General features: G+C 38.8%; 1 protein-coding gene across 1 annotated transcript in view; it reads right to left on the reverse strand.

Moving 5' to 3' along the window:
* SLIT3 (slit guidance ligand 3) overlaps nucleotides 1–21,001 on the reverse strand; it is an 811,508-nt gene that overhangs the window by 300,691 nt on the left and 489,816 nt on the right. The window contains exons 7-8 of the mRNA XM_030572932.1: nucleotides 14,320–14,391; nucleotides 8,473–8,636 (exon numbers count right to left, since the gene is read on the reverse strand). Coding sequence (XP_030428792.1) covers nucleotides 8,473–8,636; nucleotides 14,320–14,391 — 236 coding nt within the window. The remainder of the gene's footprint in view (nucleotides 1–8,472; nucleotides 8,637–14,319; nucleotides 14,392–21,001) is intronic.

The raw sequence follows: 21,001 nt of genomic DNA on the forward strand, positions 1-21,001 counted from the left end.
TTTCGCTCTTCACTGAGAAGTCTGAAGGAATGTCTAATATAGTGAATGCTTACGGGAAGAGGGTAGGTTTAGAAGATAAAATAAAAAAAGGGCAAGTAAAAAATCACTTAGAAAAGTTAGATGCCTGCAAGTCACCAGGGCCTGATGACATGCATCCTAGAATACTCAAGGAGTTAATAGAGGAGGTATCTGAGCCTCTAGCTATTATCTTTGGGAAATCATGGGAGACGGGGGAGATTCCAGAAGACTGGAAGGGGGCAAATATAGTGCCCATCTATAAAAAGGGAAATAAAAACAACCCAGGAAACTACAGACCAGTTAGTTTAACTTCTGTGCCAGGGAAGATAATGGAGCAGGTAATTAAAGAAATCATCTGCAAACACTTGGAAGGTTGTAAGGTGATAGGGAATAGCCAGCATGGATTTGTAAACAACAAATCGTGTCAAACTAATCTGATAGCATTCTTTGATAGGATAACGAGCCTTGTGGATAAGGGAGAAGCGGTGGATGTGGTATACCTAGACTTTAGTAAGGCATTTGATACGGTCTCACATGATATTCTTATAGATAAACTAGGAAAGTGCAATTTAGATGGGGCTACTATAAGGTGGGTGCATAAATGGCTGGATAACCGTACTCAGTGAGTAGTTATTAATGGCTCCCAATCCTGCTGGAAAGGTATAACAAGTGGGGTTCCGCAGGGGTCTGTTTTGGGACCGGCTCTGTTCAATATCTTCATCAACAATTTAGATGTTGGCATAGAAAGTACGCTTATTAAGTTTGCGGACGATACCAAACTGGGAGGGATTGCAACTGCTTTGGAGGACAGGGTCAAAATTCAAAACGATCTGGACAAATTGCAGAAATGGTCTGAAGTAAACAGGATGAAGTTCAATAAAGATAAATGCAAAGTGCTCCACTTAGGAAGGAACAATCAGTTTCACACATACAGAATGGGAGGAGACTGTCTAGGAAGGAGTATGGCAGAAAGAGATCTACGGGTCATAGTGGACCACAAGCTTAATATGAGTCAACAGTGTGATACTGTTGCAAAAAAAGCAAATGTGATTCTGGGATGCATTAACAGGTGTGTTGTAAACAAGACACGAGAAGTCATTCTTCCGCTTTACTCTGCGCTGGTTAGGCCTCAACTGGAGTATTGTGTCCAGTTCTGGGCACCGCATTTCAAGAAAGATGTGGAGAAACTGGAGAGGGTCCAGAGAAGAGCACCAAGAATGATTAAAGGTCTTGAGAACATGACCTATGAAGGAAGGCTGAAGGAATTGGGTTTGTTTAGTTTGGAAAAGAGAAGACTGAGAGGGGACATGATAGCAGTTTTCAGGTATCTAAAAGGGTGTCATCAGGAGGAGGGAGAAAACTTGTTCACTTTAGCCTCCAATGATAGAACAAGAAGCAATGGGCTTAAACTGCAGCAAGGGAGATTTAGGTTGGACATTAGGAAAAAGTTCCTAACTGTCACGGTAGTTACTGGAATAGATTGCCTAGGGAAGTTGTGGAATCTCCATCTCTGGAGATATTTAAGAGTAGGTTAGATAAATGTCTATTAGGGATGGTCTAGACAGTATTTGGTCCTGCCATGAGGGCAGGGGACTGGACTCGATGACCTCTCGAGGTCCCTTCCAGTCCTAGAGTCTATGAGTCTATGTATACATATATATATATATATACACACATAGAGAGAGAGAGATGTATTACTGCATTGTCATGGTATAATCCCCACTCTGAACCTTAGCGTCCAAAAAGATGGGGTACCAGCAGGAATTCCTCTAAGCTTAATTACCAGCTTAGAAGCTGTAGCGCTGCCACCAACCAGGAATTACAGTGCCTGGTACACTCTGGTCCCCCACAAAACCTGGCCCGGGGACCCCCAAGACCCAGACCCTCTGGATCTTAACACAAGGAAAGTAAACCCTTTCCTTCACCTTTGCCTCTCCCAGACTTCCCCTCCCTGGGTTACCCTGGAAGATCACTGTGATTCAAACTCCTTGAATGCTGAAACAGAGAGGAAAATGCAACTTCCCCCCCCTCCTTCTCTCTTCCCCTCCCAGATTCTTCCTGAGAGAAAGTAATCCTGGCACAGAGAGAAATCAGCCTCTCTCTCCCTCTTCCCTCCTTTCTCCCCACTAATTCCGTGGTGAATCCAGACCCAGTCCCCTGGGGTCTCACCAGAATAAAAAAACAATTAGGTTCTTAAACAAGAAAAGCTTTTAATTAAAGAGAGAAAAACAGTAAAAATTATCTTTGTAAATTTAAAATGGAATAGGTACAGGGTCTTTCAGCTATAGACATTGGGAACACGCTCCCAGCCTAAGTATACAAGTACAAATTAAAATCCTTTCAGCCAAATAACATTTGAACTCCTTCCAACCAAATACACATTTGCAAATAAAGAAAACAACCATAAGCCTAACTCACTTTATCTACCTAGTACTTACTAGTCTGAACTTGTAAGAGCCTGTATTGGAGAGATTGGAGAGAAACCTGGTTGCACATCTGCTCCCTCTGAGCCCCCAGAGTGAACAACAACCAAAACCAACAGCACAGCACAAAAACTTCCCTCCCTCAAGATTTGAAAGTATCCCGTCCTCTGATTGGTCCTCTGGTCAGGTGACAGCCAGGATCACTGTTCTTGTTAACCCTTTCCAGGCAAAGAGATATAAAGTACTTCTGTGCTATTAACTTTTCTTATCTGTTTATGACATGCATAAATGAAATATAAGCAGAGTATTTTCCCCTGCTTTTCTCTTGGCATTTTTTGAATGTTCTATCATGATATCTAGCTTATGAGTGTTATCTATGTTAGTTTTTCATTCTATTTTTCCTCCTTAACAACGTCCCATGAAGTAAAAAAAGAAAAGAAAAGAAAAGAAAAGATTAAATCAGTCTAGTGATTCTAGAAGCCCTGGCCAGAGATTAATGATTTTAGCACTGCTAGATCTTTTCTCAACACCAACCAAACAATCTTTCCTTCCTTGCTCTGGCTCTTGGTGTTGTGCCAAAAGGCAGTAATGGGATAAAGATACTGCATTACCCTCCATATTACACCTCACAGAGAGTTTTATCATAGGAATCAGGAACTTCAGATTCCAAAATTAGATTTGTATCAATTCAATGTTTCCTTAAAATCACTGTCAGCTGCATTAGTCAGAACAGATTGGAAGTTTGACTCTGGGATTGATTCTCCTCTCACCCCAGTTTCAGTCTGGTGTAACTCAACTGAACTACTACTGATTTATCCTGCTGCAAGTATGTGAGAAGAAAATATGGCCAGGTGTGAAGCAGAAGCAGAAACCCCCCCTCTACTTAATGGAAAAAGAAAATTATTTAGGTAAACAAGTTCCCCACTTTCAAACTCCAATTTAATTGTTCATTAAAGAAAATCTGTCCTATAGGAAGCAGTTCAAAAATTAAATGTTTAAATTTATGTATTGTTACATTTCCTATTGGAGAGTGCATTGAAAGAAATAAGTAAAAAAAAATCAGCTATGAACTGAAGAAGATTTTAGATACCAGAAGTACCATTTACATTAAAAAACAACATCATCTTTTTTTATTTCTCCCTTGGAAACTTATACCTCTGGTTCTTACCCTGCTTTTATTTCTTTAAATGGTGCCCACTGTGAAGTATCCCAAGTGACTGGTAAAAAAGTATGTTATAATATCATAACAAACTAGTGCAGACCTAGGAGTTCAGGGTCATCACTATGCCGCGTGCCAGAGCCACTCAGAACTTGAAGCAGCAACCCCTAGGGACAAATATACTAGCCAGTGCATTACAGTATCATACGACAGGCTCAATTCTCTTATAATGGAACTGCTTTACGCTCAGCTGTTTAGTTTGAATATTACTTTATTTCTCCTGAGTCTCTTTCCTCATTCTCCTCATATATGCACTTTAAAAAATACCAGAACTTAAGGATGGTTTATTAAAATATTTTGAAAAAAATCAAATTGTGATCTAAAATAGGGGCATAAGCAGACCACCCGCAAGACACTGACAAGATCAAGGCACTTGCTTGCTGACTGTATGGCTTCATACACTCACCGCTTTAGACTGCAATGCATTAAAGCGAGTGACAAAAGGCTTTGTGACTCAATGTAGCTGATCAGTATGTAGATTAAACTCACCTTGAATGAACAAAGATCAGGTAGGAGAAAAATCAAAGAGCCACAACTCAAATTCATGTAAGAATTAAGTCAGGGGACCTAGGGAGATGAAACAGAACAGCTACCCTAACGGGGTAGAGCGAAAATAATTCAACAGTGTAATATCTAAACATTGCTTGGGATCTTGTTTTCACCTAAAGCCAAGACTGGAAGGCTCAAACAGGTACCAGCAACAAGTTCTTATCCTCCCTCCCTCAGCTGCTTCCCTGATACCTAGAAGAATATGAAAATAAACAGTCCCTTTGCATCAAAGCAAAGCTCATATTTCAGCTGACAGACAAGTCTTTCCTCGGTATCTTGTTACTCTTTCTTTCCATAATGTGGTTGGGAGTTGGAGAGTTGTGGTGGAGCAAGATAGGAGAAATGTGTCATATTATTTGTACTTCATCGATTGGTATAATCATCCTTTGGTTGAAAATACAATACCATCCTATTTAGTATGGTGCCTTGCATGCCAACTCTATCTCAAAATGTGTTGCAGAGTTAAATAAAGCAGTTTCACAGGGGAAAAGATGTGTTTGCAGATTAATTCAAGCATTAAGACAGAGTTCTGACAGAAGCAGCTGCAGAAGAGAAGATCGAGAAGTGGACAAGTTATGTTAACAGCTAAAGAGAAGGCTCATGATAGATGAAGAGAGGGCTAGTTAACAATGTGGAAAGCTTCCCGGCATTTCTTCACTGCTCTCCCACAGTGGTAAGACAGGATGCCAAATTATTTTTGTCACCTAAAGCCAGCACTGTTCAGGATCATATAATTTATGTTTCTCTGCTGTCTTCAGTATTACAAATCTGATTAGATATCTTTTGAGCTATATTTGCAAGCCAGCCTCGAGGTTGCTGCACACAAATCTTCCACAGACACACATATGCCTGAGCCAACTCCTCATTTCCATGAACAAATCCCAGTGTATCCAAACCATTCAACTAGCATATGTAAAATTTAGGTTCACAAATTGAGAGGCCTGCTTGAAAATGTAGTCCTTCAAGTTTTTTTATTCTGAATGTATGCATCTTGTCCATCTCTCTTACTATACACATTTACCATGCCAGAGAGGTAGCACGGTGCTACATGCCAGGCACTAGATATAGCATGTCACAATCTGGGTTCTTGTTCCAGTTTTGCTATGAGAGTTTGGGTGACTTGTTGCATCAATTTGTTCTTCAGTTTTCCAACCATTCCCTATTATGGAGGATTCAGTATGTAGTTGGACCCTTAATGTTCATTAATTCAAGTTTTAAAATTTGCTATGAAATGAAAACTGTGTTTTTGGGTAGTGTTCTGTACCAGTCTGAAATGATTTTCCCTGTTCAAATTTAAAGTGCGTAATATGGTGGTCAAAAAAATGAAGAAATGTAAAGATCTCTCTCCTCTCCCAAGAAAAAATGCCCACTATTATAAAGCAGTTCTGTTTGAAACCCTGAACATATATTGAAAAACAATCGTACAGCACATTGTATTCCACCACTAAGCTTGTCACTATGAAACATAGAAGCCTTTTAGCACCACTTTGGGGCTTGTTACTGTTGTTCATATCACCTTAAATTAAATAAAATATATTCACAGTGAGACAAGGCCTGCACAGCACTATCGTCTTGCACCAGTCTGATCTGAAGTCGCTCTATATTAAGATTCAGTAACTTCATAGTCAAATAATGACTAAACTAGTCTGTAAATTCAGGGAGGAGAAGTTGGCATGTGAAACAGTGGGGCCAAGGTTTAAGATTTAAGATGTTCTTTAGAATGTATAAATCAGGGGCATCTTCATTAAACTGTGCACATTTTTTTTTTAACAAGTGGGCATTAAATGGGATTCTGTGCTAAATCTTCCCCTATGATGAACTCTTGTAGATTTCCATTTCATCACACATCATTTACAATTGGGGGCTAAGGAATGTGTTCTCAGGACTACATAGCTGATGGCTTCTTTGTTGTGTGTGCTTTTGTTTGTATTGTTCTGTTTTTTAACAGGCTAAACAGGCTAAACTTAAGAGAGTTACCTGATAGGGAACCAGAGAGGACTCCTTAGTCATCCTATCTCCCCTATTCAACTGCATTTCCTTTTCTCTTTTGGGACAGCACCACTGATACAGAACACTATTTATTCGGGCAGATACTTTTCCCCTAGGGAGGAGTTTCTCACAGTCCAGTTATACCTTAGCTCTCCTGATTTAAACATCTCCTTTTGTTTCACTGCACAGTACTGTTTTTCTGGAAGCATCAGTTGTTGAGTTCTTTACTTTTTTCATAAGGAAGGATTGGTGTGGTTACTTCCCTAGCAAAATGAGGCTCTGTCAAGGGCAGTTTCCTTACCCATGTTTTTTTCCTCTCTTTGCTTGTCGCCTTCACCATGACCTGTGGTAGTCTGTCTAGTCTTACCTTTGTAACTTAGATTTTAATAGCCTGCTTTTTAATAGTGCTGGGCATCCACAAATCCCACTGAAGTCCATGGTAACTACATGAAAATCAGGCCATGCATGATCCTTGGTGCAGGGGCCTTGTTTCCTTTGTCTCTGCTACACGCCATGTACATCTCTAATTTTTTTAACTAACTGATTATCAACAATGCACTTAAGACTTTGAACAAACCTTGTACATCTATTTAGCTCTCACTTGTGGTCACAAATTAATACAACAATGGTGAAAAGCTTGCACAGCCATCACCTGAGTACCAGCCATTTCTCAAATGTTCCTAGTGCAACCACCATAATTACATTTCATACAGCTGACACTGCCCCCTCTGGCACAGCACTGCCAAGTGGCCCCAGAGAAGACAACAGCCATCTTGTACAAACAAGCATACAAGAACGTGACAAAGTCTTGTCTCCTCCCTTATGTAGTTCTCACATTTTCTCTCCTTGATCAATCCATATACAAAACCAACTAAAAACAGAATTATTTGTACTGTACTATTTAGGTCAGACATGTAAGTTTTAGCATTGCTTCCTTCTAAGGTCAGGCTTAAACCACCTACAAAAGAACATAATCTCTCTATAAAATGGGGCTTTTCCTGCTGTTTGACTCAAGCTCTTCAGACTTCTCAGAGGGGCATAGTACCGCTCTCTGTATGTAATATGCATAACTGCTTTTTCTTCCTTTAAGTTTGGCTTACACACCTGCGGTTAAATTGACTGGCAAACTTGATGTAAAAAGGGATTCGTCCTGCACAGACAGTTATACAGCATGTGGGTGGTAGGTATACCTTCCTCTACGTCCCAGAGCAAAGATCACATGAATGAGGGTAACATACCCAATCATCAAAGCTTCCTATGAGAGCAGGAGGCGAGCATAAGCACATCTCTGTCCTTGCCATCTAATACTATTACGACCATGTATTACTGATGTAAGGGACCAGGGTGACAGCCCAGAGAACATAATGGCCAACACCATTTCAAGCTTCTGCACACTATCCAACTAATGTGCCTCAGGCCTGATGGACAACCTCTAACAGTGAAGGAAAAACATTATCTAAGATCACTCAGTCTTTGGCCTTTTTGTTGATACTGCCAGCAATTCCGGATAATATAATGACGGTTTTCGTAATGCAGGACCTTGTAGTCATATGAGCACAGAGTCAGGAATAAGTGATTCCTGCATTCTACTCCTAGCGCTGACAAGAGGCTTGTTGAGACACTTTGGGCAATTCACTCAGCCTGTCGGTATCTGGTTTCTCCATCTGTAAAATGGGGATAATAATATACTGATAAAACGTCATTAAATTAGATAGATAGATAGATAGATAGATAATGATCATTCCCATTTTACCACTAAGGAAAATCAGGCAGAGAGAAGTTAAGTGTCTTGATTTCAAGTCACAAATGAAGCTTGTTTCACAGCCTGGGACAGACCTCTGGAATTATAGTCCATACCTTCAAAAATAGACCTGATTCCCACTGGATCAAACCTCATTCTGGAAAAAGAGCAATGTATACAGATCAGCATTTACTAATCCTTTCCCTTTGTAAACTAGTCAGCTGTAGAGATTAGAGGAATTTTCCCCTGAGAAATGCCAAATTACTACTACTTAATTGTCCTTTCACATTAAAATCATTTCTAACACTACAGCTGAGAAAATAATTTGAGAACAGAATAATTAAGAGTCCACCACTTTGTATGACATAACAATTTACAACATTAGCAAACAGTTTAGCAGTGATATGACTGAATCAGCACTGGCACGGAATGACATTTAAATGGGACTAATAATAATATTTCATTCACTGGTTTTGTGTGAACTTCATTATAAAAATGTCAGAAGATAGATAAATGAATAATAAGTGTCATACCAGAACAGACGTATTCCTTTTTCTGAACATCCGCCACATTAAAACCCCGTAGGTGTACGGGTGCCATGCAGAATGTGAACTGCCCAATCGAGCGTCTCTGACGCAGCCAGTCAGATAGCCAAGCCAAGTGGCAGTCACAATACAGGTAATTGGAGTGAAGCCGCCTGCAATGGGCAGAAAGAGTCACATCATATCTGAAAGTTTTAGAAACAGTGATTAAACAAAGCAAACTCATACAAATTTTCAGAGACATTGTACTAAAGACCCTGCACATATTTTTACACAGGAGTAAGTTGAATTATTAGAGATAAATGTTGAGACTAGAGGATGAGGGGATCCACAAAACTGAAGGAGCTCTCATTTGATCAAATTGTCTTCTCTGTTATATTGAAAAGCAATAAGTGAACCTGACAAGAAGCAGAGCTCCAAGTAAGCACCCGAAAGGATGGGTGTGCAATCAACCCATGAAACTGAAAATTTTCCAGCAGACAGCAATCTTGGGTGAAATTACCAGTGCCAGGAGTACCATAGCAGCTTCATGGTAGTTGGAGGCTTTTACAGTAAGGGAGTATAGACAAAGCACAGAGGACTCCAAAAAGATAATATATATTAACTGAACTTTTTCTAATCCATGAAAGGTTTAGTTCACATTTAGGTGAAGATTCATCCTTTCCCATCATTAAGTAATTTAATACAAGCTTCACTTGTTGTCATGGCCATCCATTGAGCTTCTAAGAGGAGTCTGAGAAGTATTGTTCAGCAATGGGATGTCTATTTTACAGACGCACAGCAGACTGAAATCTTAAATACAAAATACTCAGATTATGAGTACTTGTGCAATTTTGCTGCAGGTTTGCAGCATACATTAATTGCTTCTCCCGCCCCCACCCTCAACCATCAGTTCATTTTTAACATGATGCAATTTCACAAGAGAAGATGTAAACTTCTAAGTTTATACTAACAACTTCCAGAAGCATTATCTATCTTTAATCCCCTCCCTCCCCCATATCTTTTAAATAGTAAACATGCAATCAGGGAATGAACCCAATACTGTTTAATAACTACCACAAACTTTAGGTCAAAGTTTAATAAGTTAAAACTGGCAAGATTAAACATTTAATTCCTTTTAATGAGTCAGGAATTTGTAGCATTATGACAAAGTTGAAATGACAACCCCCCATCCCCCATCGAAGACTGAAAATCCTGTAAGATATAGTTAGACAAAGCATTCTTAAATGCAATGCAGTAATATATCAAGTATTATATTAAAAAAAAATGGTGTGCACACAGGATTTAGCCTTGCCAGCTCCAAAAGAAATTAACCATCAATCTAGAGATATTCATATTACACAATGGCAGTTGAGATCAGTGGTGGCGCCCGAGCTGACAGTCCCTAGATTTGTATGTCTGGGGGGAGCCAGTGACACATCTTCAGTGGCTGGACCTCAAGCTTGGAATTCATTTCCATGCTTTGGCCAGTAGCGCTTATATCTGCTGAGTACACTTCAGGGCACAATGTAAAGCAGATCTATTCACCCAACATTTCAATGAAGGGGCAGGGTAGGGCAGCAATGTTGTTACATTTTGTGAAAGTTTCAGATGACACAGCATCAACTTAGAATTGTGGTAAAATGTTTTTATTACGAATTGTTTTTTATTTCATTTTTGATAGGCACAGTATATAAACTGAAAGAACAAATATATACATTCACAAAGCCGAGAGAACACTGTCTAGGAAAAGATTACCCCAACTGCAACAAGGCTGTGCCAACCTATAGATGAACAATTCCATACAGCTAACCTGACAAAGAATTAGCATCCCTTCCCATCACAACATTCAAGAGTATCCTATGATGATATTCAGAATTATACTTTCTAAAGAAAGTAGGAACATGCCCTTTTTTGTTTTCAGACAGGGCTTATATGATAAAAATTTCACAAGAACTGCTTCCATATCTCCAATTTGTTTTCTTACTAGATATGTAGAACCAGGGGCAGCTCTATGTATTTTGCCAACACAAGCACAGCAGTCAGGCTGCCTTCCGGGGCATGCCTGCGGGAGATCCACTGGTCCTGCACCTTCGGCGTACCTGCTGCCGAATTACAGCCGAAACCGTGGGACCGGCGGACCTTCTGCAGGCATGCTGCAGAAGGCAGCCTCATGGCTGCCCTCACAGCAACCAGTATGCCGCCTCCTGCGGCTTGCCGCCCCAAGCATGCGCTTGCTGTGCTGGTGCCTGGAGCCGCCCTTGTGTAGAACTAATTTCTGGGTTTAAATATTTTAAAAGTGGGAACTATATTCCTCCTCAATCGGCGTGCATTGTCCCATGTGAACCCTATCTTTAGACTTGATAATGTTATTTGTGTTGAAATTCTGCAGCATGCCATGGGTGTTTGGGAATTGCTCTTGGTTCATTGTAAACAAGCTGTCAAGCTTAACCAGGTAGCCTGTAGGAATATGTCTTTGATAAACAAATTAATGAATACAATAAGAATGCTTGAAAAAGGCTTCCATTGTAGTTGAGAAACACAGCACAACAGTCCCTTGTGCAAGTCAGGAGCACTGCAGCCATTTGGTGGGTTTTGGGTTTTTTTCTTTTGTATATTTTACATATTTTTTTAAATGTAATCATTTACCTCTGCAGTCACTCACAGACGCAGAGACAACAGGAGACTGACCATTAAAGAACTTAATACAGAGGCCATGTTTAGCATAAATAAAGCTGTTTCACGCAGATGAAAGCAGATCAATACAAACTAATTCCTGTAAATTCCAATCACGAGCCAAAAAAAAAATCAATAAAACAAACAAAAAACAACAGAAAAGAGGAGTTAGGTTGAACAGATCAGCACAGAAGAGCTGATTTATTTATTTATTTTATTTTTAGAAAGGATTCTTAAGTGCTACAATTATATTAGTACATTTTTCTTTCCCTTAAAGGTCATATTGACTGAACACCCTTAATTTTTCCTCCCATGTTCTTCATAATGGAATGGATTTTTTTTTTTGAAAAAAAAAAACTTCACATGACTCTTGTCCTTATAAAACAAGTTGGATCGAGAGCACTGAGAATAATCTTTTTAGCTGCAGAACAAGTACAGTACAGGCACCTTCCCTAACTGCCTGTCTATGGACCTCAGCACTCACTATAAAGAATTACATCCAGTGTACTCTACCTAGTCCCATTCGATCTCTGGCCTCTCTAGTAAACCTGCTAACACAATGGCCAGGTGTGATGATATTTTTGTGATGTGGACACTTAGCCACAGGGATGTAAATGAAGACTATATTCATTCTACCGAAGGTACTCCACAGCCATCAGATGGCTGGATTTGAACCACTGACTGAAGGATCAAACACTACAGCCTACCTTCCCAACCCAAGTCATCATGCCTGCAACAAATTCTATGCAACATGCTTTCTCTCATAGATTTTGTTATTTATGAAAGCAGATTATTTGAGGTGTGTATTAACATGGAAGAGAAAGAAAAAACACCTGCAAAGTAAAATCAGAAATGTGACATGAGAGAAGGTATTGCTGTCCCACCCCACATTAATATCTTCATATAAACATTTTACCTAACAGAACAATAAGAGACCTATTTCTAAGTTGATTTGTGCAGAGATGCGTTACCTGGGCAGTTGCAAAGGGACATTATTACCTATTTCAGCAAACCACATGTTTAATATTAAAGCCACATTATCCTGCAATATGTACTAACAATGGTCAAGTGTGTTTCTAATCATTTTTAGCTATGAAAAATAATGGTAATATTTAGACATCATCTTTGTGAGATGTGATGGTGATGATTTGAGGAGAATGAAACAATTCCAGAAAGGAGCAGCGGAAGAAGTCATGAAATATTTGTTTTATCTGTGTTTATCTTATATTTATTATTACTCTTTTGATGGATTTACTATCTCTGTAGGGGGAAGGTAAAATGAAAAATTAAACCGCTGTATTACAATTCTACCCTTCTGCATGGGGCTTTTAAAAAAAAAACACTGAACGGTTTAGAAGGGATGTAATCTGGCAGTGTTTGAGACTCACATATGCCACTTGCTACTGATGAAACTATCTTTGTAGAACATAAGGTGAATAAATACAAATGTCAGCTTTTAAAGGTGCCCTTTTAGGCACAGATTCTAAATTAAATTTCCAGCAAATCCTTTTAGAGTGGGTCAGCATTTGTGTTCTGTAAAATGTGGCTCTCAGAATTCAATATAAAAGCTTCTCTTTATAAATCCCATTTATGACTTCCTTCCTTTTTTTCGTTCCCTTTTTTCCTTCTTTAATTACAGCAAAGGGGGATTAGTCAGTGTAAGTCTCCAGGGAGCGATATACAAAGCCATCTCCGAAATTAAACAAAAGGGAAAATGGCAGCAGGCACTGAGCTCTGGGAACAGACAAGACTGATTGATCTGAAGTAGCCAGGCAAATATTCTGGATCGTTAAGGGAGAGAAATATCTTAAACCACCCTTCAGCTCCCCCCACGAAAAGACAAAAATATAAATTCTCTTTGATCAGTTACATTAATGCTAGCATCTTTTAATGTCATCCTTTAGAGAAAAAAAGGAAGTAAATATAAATCAGTAGTTATCACTTTACAGAAAACAGCCTATCAGTATGGACAGATAAGAACCATTTTTCTTCAGTTCACTTAACTGGCCTACTGTGATTATATGAAAATATATATCCAAACATATCATTCTGCTTCTCACTAGTATGAACAGGCTGCTAGTAATTGGTTTGCTGAAAATTTTGGAGTAAACACATGTTGACTTGTTTTTTTATACGCTGGTGTAAAATCAAAGAGGTGTTTCTTTAAAAAATGACTTCTGGAGTTGTGTATTCATTTCAAGGGAATGCTTTTGGAAATGGCTGGGTGGGGTAGAGCTGCAAAGCTGATGGCATTACCATTTGGAATTTTACCTCTAAATCCTCGGTCTAAATTCCACAAAAATTACACACAGGTCAATTTAATTCCCTTTGTATAAGGTTTCCTAGAGCAGGTTGGAAATTTTCCAGACGAACCTTTTTCCATTGGAAAAAGCAGATTTGTCACAAGAGAAAATGTTTTGCAAAAATGGGACAATTTCTATTAAATTTTATTTGGAGAGAAAAAATTCAAAACAAAATATTTTAGATATTTTGATGCAAAATGACTTTTCGTTTCAAAATGTATTGTATGTTCTATTTAAAAAATAAAAGTAATTTAAAATGTCAAAATCAGATTGAAACATTTTGACTATAAAAATTAAAGCTTTTGACTGACAAACAATTTTTTAATTAAATTTTGTTTCAAGGATATTTTTAAATTTTGGAGTTTGTTCCATTTTGGAACAATTTTTTTTTTTAACCTCACAGAATTTCCCACTAAATGAAAAATCTTGTTTCTGCACTGCTCTGATTTCTACATTATCCTAGGTGAAACTGTGCATGCATTTAAAAGCTGTGTGACCCCAACGTATTGAGATTTGCGTAGGCTGTAAAGAAGGATTCAGTTTGGCCTCCCAGTATCAACTAAATAATAGAATTACATTTCATAATCAGCATGTGATGACAATTAGGCTCAATTGGTAAATTTTTTCTCCCAAAACTAGCTTGAGCTGGTTACCTTGGGGAGAGACTGAAATATGTTCTGACCCAATAAGATTACCTCATTCCTGTTTACAAGGGGTTAATGCCACAAAATAAAGTTTTGGCTTGACCTTCTTGCTGCCCTTTTGTTATAGAAAAGTGGTTTAAAAAACCTTTATAAAAGTATTCCTTGAATAAAGACAAATATTCAAAGCAAAAACAGAGTTATCCAGGCTGCTACTTATTTCTGAATTTAGTACTTACAGAGTCCTGATCTTTGGCATATGGTTGAAACTGGTAAGAGGGATGCGGGTGATGTTGTTATTGTTGAGAGTACTGTTAAAAAAGAAAGAAAGAAAAGAAAAACAGATTGATCAATTATTTACACTGCTTTACCAGCACACTCTTTTAGAAATGAACTGCTTCAACAAGGAGTAATAAATATATAGTGCTGCAAATAAGAAGACGTGCTGACAAATATCTCAGGAGCGATTTGTGAGTTGTCAGACAAAGTTTTATGGCAAAGTAACCAATAATTGAGCACAAAATAAGCAAAAATTGCTATTTAACATGCCCTGCCCTATGTAGCAAGTAGCACAAGAGTTCATCCACTAGAGTATTTGTTTTCAAACAAAAGGGGAGATGTTGGCACTTAAAGTCTCGTTAGCACAGCCTGTTTGCAATAAGATATCCAGTTCAAACTGCTCTGTTAGAAACACATGGATGGATGAGGAATTCTTGTTTAGTTTCCTTAGGAAGAAATATATGGAACACGGAATGTACCAGAATAAACATTTCCTGTTCAAAGCATATAAGGGTTTCAAGTGGAAACTCCATCAAGTGTATTTTATTAGAGCTGGTCTTAGACAGAATGGGACCCCAGTTGCCATTAGGGACCCTAATCATGTTTTTTATGATAAAATGACTAGTTTAGCATCAAATGGGGTAGGTTGCCCTCATTTATGTTGTTCCTAATTATATCAGTGACTACCTGGAAAATCAGAAGCTATAAAGTTTATCAGTGATGGCCTGGGAAATGGAACACACACACCAGGAGGGTATACTTCCCACATTCCAATTGCTCAGAAATTGCAACTACTGCAGCCTACTGTGCCAAGAGACTTGCTCAAACCTGACTATCTGTTATCTACCATGCTGCACTGTCCATTCTACATCTAACTGAAATGGTTAAAGCTCTTCAAATTTCCCTTATTTAAAATGCAAACACACAGCAGTTGTTTATAGCAATGGCCCAGCAGGCTGTAGGTTATAACAGCCATAGTGCAGTGTTTTGGGCAATTACTGTAGAAACCAATAGCTTGGGCTTGTTTCAAATTAAGGGCTGCAAGCTTTGTGAAGGTGATAAAATAAACCACCACCTTAAATAACACTTAAAGCATTATTACTGTTACTTACACTGGAATTGTTCAGTAGTTGTGATATTATGTATTTGTGCAGGGCATTTCATAAAAAGATTTTTAAGAGCTTTAAAATAATTAACTAATTAACCTTCTAATTCATCTCTAACTTCCTTCCACAGATGACTGGTTTTCTGTATACCAGAGATCAGCATGTACAACAGAAACCTCTCAGTAGATTCCCAGTTTGCACAATGTTAGTGTACCGTAGCCTATGACACAATATATTGCAGTATTTTAGCTCCACTAGAAAAACTGGTAATGTCTGATGTTGGCTCAAATCAGAAATCAGAACACTCTCAAATATGGAGGGGATAGGATGTCTCAAATCCAGACGTGAACTAAGATACACATTTCACAACTTGAATCCCGACTTCAGAGCACCTCAATTTCATTGGGAAGGGCAAAGAATTAGGGAGGAAAGTACTGTCAATATCTGGAGCTGAATCCTGTAATGCATCACTCATGTCACCAACTACTCAGGATAAACTGTGATGCCTCACTGTGAACTTCTCTGAGGCTGAAAAGCTGCTTCGTCTGTCCCACATAATTCCCTTCTTAAGGGCATCATAATACCAAAATGAATTTTCCACTATAACAGTTTCCACCATGTATTTTAAAATAAAACTCTCTTTATATGTAATTATTATTGCTAGATTATGGTATCTAGCAGATGGTGCAGGAATGGAAGTCAGTGGTAGACAACTAGCCAAAAGAAGTGTGTGGCACAGTAATTTTCATTCAGACAAATGACACACTCTGTAGGAACAAATAACAGCAAATATTGTCCAGTAGCTCAAGCAGAGGATTATGATTCAGAACTCCTGAGTTCAACTGCTATCTCTGTCACTAATTCTGCCTGTAATCTTGGACAAGTCACTTAGCATCGACCTCTGTTTTCCCATCTGTAAAATACTTATCTACCTAGCCACAGAGATATTGATGCTTAATGTATATAACACACTCTGGATGAACCACCTTGGATGAGGCTATAGAAGTGCTAAGCATTATTATTGTTGTTATACCTGCGTTCTGATTTTGTTCACTTGTCCACCAAAAGAAAGAGGCAAAGTGTAAATGTGTGTTAGTTTAAGTGGCATATATTACAGAGAGCATTAGTATAGGAAATAACTCCATGCAGGGACTGGGATCATAAATCGCTAAAGAACAACCATGCGTACAGTCAATTTTGAAAATTAAATTGTACACAAAGTTGACAACTGAATATGTCAGTGAGGGCACTAAAGGATCCAATGCAAGTCAAACTGAATTCAGTGGAGACTGTCCATTGACTTTAACAGAACACAGAGTGGATTCAGAAAGTGAAAAGTGACAGTGAACATCTTTCCCAAGTAACTGAGCCCACGTCCAGACTAACCCGCGGCATCGGCGGGTTAAAATCGATTGCTCGGGGATCGATATATCGCGTCTAGTCTGGACGCGATGTATCGATCCCCGAGCACGCTTACATCGATTCCGGAACTCCATCAACCCGAACGGAGTTCCGGAATCGACACGGAGAGCCGCGGACATCGATGCCGCGCCGTCCAGACGGGTGAGTACCTCGATTTTAGAAATTCGACTTCAGCTACGTTATTCCCGTAGCTGAAGTTGCGTATCTAAAATCGATTTTAATACCTAGTCTGGACGTGGCCTGAGAGATACATTCTGTACACTATTCCCAGCACAACTGTTGAAAATTCAATCTGTACTATCAAACAGACTCAGATTTAGCTATTGTAAAAAAAAAGCCACATATTTAATAGACAAAGTATCAGTCTAGTAATCCAAATCCTAGCTTTGCTACTTACATATTTCCAACATTAAGAGTCCATTTGTTGCTAGAAATAAGCAGGAAGACTTCCATAGGTCTCCAATAAATAAATAACAGAGCAACAAATAATGAGGAATACAGTTAATACTGAATTAAGCCTTATTTCATTAATCTACTAACTGCAGAATTTCAAGTATAATCGTAGCAGCAGATAGCTACTGCACAGAAGACTTATTAATGCATTATTACACTGATATTTAAATGTTAACTATTATGAAGGCAATAAAGCATTTATGATTATAGCCATATTTCAACACAAAGGCGACTAAATACAGCTGTACAGCTTCCATTGCTCCACAAAGTGTACTAATTGACAGTGAACTGTCTACATTATTGGTTGTGTGAAGTTAACCCCTTTGCAATGATTCTTCAGCATGTGGTAGTCTAATGTAGCAGCATTCTTGTATAGGCTCTTGCAGGGGAGCCTTCAAGATAGATGGAGCAGTGCTAGGGAGACATTTTGCAAACCTGAATACCAAGTACATGAAGCAGTTGTCAAGTGTCTAAAACTCATCATCCCAGTAATGCTTTTTAAGCCTGTGTGTTGTGGTGGAGTCAAAAGACCATAATGCACTTACATATGGAAGATGAGAGGGAACAGAGAAAATCCATCCCCTCAATTTTCTAGTAAGTGCTATGAAGCCCAGTAGATATTTGAAACAGACTAAGAGCAGAAAACTATGTGAGGTCCTGGACTCTCAGAGCATCCAGGTTCCCTCTGTATCATATAAGGAGACTGGAGACTCACATCACACCACACTGACATCAGGAACACACCTCTAATCTATTGCTTATTTTAGAGTCAAGTTTACCCTCATCCCTCACAAACTCACTGTTATCACTGTAAGGTGTTCACTTCCAAAATGCTGAATCAGTAACCTAAGATTAGAGAGAATGTTATTTATGGCTGCAGACCTGCCACCTTGGGTTGTGATATTTTCAGATCTTGCAAGCAAAGCAGGCTCAGGATGCAGCAGTACCTGGTGGGCCTCCAAGAACTACTTGGGAGCTGCACAAAATGGTGTTAGCCATCTGTAGGTGGCACTTCCCTGAGGCACATCCTCAGCTGTGGTAAATTGTCAGCTCCAATGACTTCAATCTATACCAGCTGAGATCTGCCCCCTGGGCCAGCATGCTGTTAGGAGGTACTCACTTTCCCATTAGATATAAAACTGACTTGTGGTCATTAAAAGATCACCTAGCATTTTTTCAAAAGTAGGAATGTTGGCTCTGGAATCTTGTACATATGTATGTATGTATCCCATGACCGATTTTCATGACTTTTCAATGGCACGTTTTTATTCTGACATTACCCATCTCCTCTCTGGGTCTGGAATCCTGGTTCAATACCAAATCTGGTAAACACAATCTGCCTCCTTTCTCATATTTCCCATGCAAATTCATTTGCATTAAACATTCTTACATACTTCCTAGTGGCACTAAACCGTTGAGCAGCATTGCAGTCCGCTGATAAAAAAAAATACTGAATTCCACCCTAAAGATGGCTGCATTTTCTGGTGAATGACATGATCCTTTGTATTTCCACAGCTGCTAAAGTGCTTTAGATGAAAGGTGCTGTATATATATGGAAAATCATTATAATATGTGAGAGGAATTAATCCCACATCATTAAAATGTTTCTACTCTTGTTTTGTGGCCTCCCCATCATTGTGAGTGGGAAAAGAGGTGCTAATGGGTGACTGATACTTACAAAGATTAGTATATCCCAAATTCTAGAACAAACATAATAGCTTCTAGGCACAGTCCAAATGCTCTGACCAAAAAGTGAAAAGATTAGATTTCTAATCTTCCAAGACCATCTACTCAGTTTGAAAGATTCAACCTAGCAGTCTAACTATCTCCCCAAACCAGCTGGACTGATTAGGAACTGGAAAATCCTAGGACTTTGCTGAATGGCCAGAAGAACTCTCTCTTCTCTCTCTTACTGCTTCAAGCTACAGGGAAATATTGTGAGTTTTGTTCTTCTTTGTTGTGTCTTTGCACATCCAATAATAAAAATTACAAAACATCCACCCTATCTACTCCAGTTAAGTACTGGAAATATACTGCAAGACCAAAGATATCTTCTGGCAATGCCATCAGAAAAGGTTGCAAACCAGATGTAAAAAGACTATGTGAAATACCTATATTACAACAAGTAAAAAGGTAACAATATTAACCGACTTGCTATTTTTGCAGTCAACCACAACTTCAAGTGATAAAACAGGTGGGCTTTTTTTGGTTTCTTTTACAATGAGAAGGTCCTAATATATAACAATGATTAATTATCATCCACTGTAACCCAGCTAATGCAAGTTATGGCATTCTATTTTATCAGTGCTATAAAGAAAAAAGACCTTATAGCAAAATCTAATTTTCCTCCTCTAAACAGTACACTTTTTTCATAAAAGAACACACACAGGAAAACAACTATCAATACAATATCTGCAATGATGTTTTTTTTACGCACAGGATTTGAATGGATGTAAATGACAGAAAAATCTACATGCAACACTAGGCCAGAGCCGAGGGCACGCTTTGGTTTCTGCATATAATAGGGCCTGTGATTTTCTTTTACATCCCATTTCTGCAGCTGATTAGCACAAATAGCTAATCAAATTGAGAAATGATATGGTAGATTATATTTTTGATTAGCACTTTTTTCCAAGCATTAATGAGCATCTACCATAGTTACCAGGGGTCTGCTAGCCATTCAGCCTTTGATAAGCACCAGGCTTCTTTTGTGTAGCATTTGGCTCTGCTGATCAAGGGAGTTTGTAGCATTTGCAGAATTCTCAGCTATGAAGAAACACTAAGGCCCACAGGAGATCAGATCCATGAGAGGGAGAAAAAAAAATGTATAGACAAACTACTGTAAGAAATATACTTTCAAGTGGTGAGGGGTAAATGGGAAAAGAGAAAAGAAACACGACTAGCTCATTTTCTGTATTTGTGTTGCTCTTCGAATTTCTTCTTCTTTTGCTCACTAGAGATTAATAGTCTCTGGATTGTTTGCCAAAGTTTTGTAGTTTAAAAAAGAATTGTTTGAACCCTGGAAACAAGCATCATTTGGCAACACACAGCTCATGCTTATAGGGATTACAACTTTTAAATTGAACAGACATTCTTTTAATTTTCATTCTCCCCTCTCCCCACAAAAAAGACCAATTTGCTTACTTTCCAGCTGTGTGGTAAACCTGTTTTGAATGTGTGTCTTTGATTTGCATGATCCGGGCCTGGAGTTGAAAAGCAGACCTCTGAGGCTGGTTGGAGCAGCGGCAGCTGCTGTGTTGCTGGTAGTGCTAACAAGTCAAACATTTCCCTCTGTCTCCTTTGATTAGACCACTGCTTTATCACAGTGTCCTTTTTTTGGCTGTGTGTGTAATCTGTGTGTTGTGTGTCCATAACACCATGTAATTGGCCCTAATGCAACATTATTATCTGTATGCAGGCAAGGACTGGATACAAATGGTGCATATGCCGGCTTACAACATTCCCAGGATCAGATATCAGATTCCCAATTTTATAGGGACAGTCCTGATTTTTAGGTCTTTTTTTCTTATATAAGCTCCTATTACCCCCCCACCCACCCCCTTCTTGATTTTTCACATTTGCTGTCTGGTCATCGTACCCAGGAGCGAGTTACTCACCTGTCATCCTCCCTGATTATTGCCTCTGCCATAACTGCCATGCT

This window comes from Gopherus evgoodei, chromosome 8 (assembly GCF_007399415.2).
Source record: "Gopherus evgoodei ecotype Sinaloan lineage chromosome 8, rGopEvg1_v1.p, whole genome shotgun sequence".
Lineage (NCBI taxonomy): Eukaryota > Metazoa > Chordata > Testudines > Testudinidae > Gopherus > Gopherus evgoodei.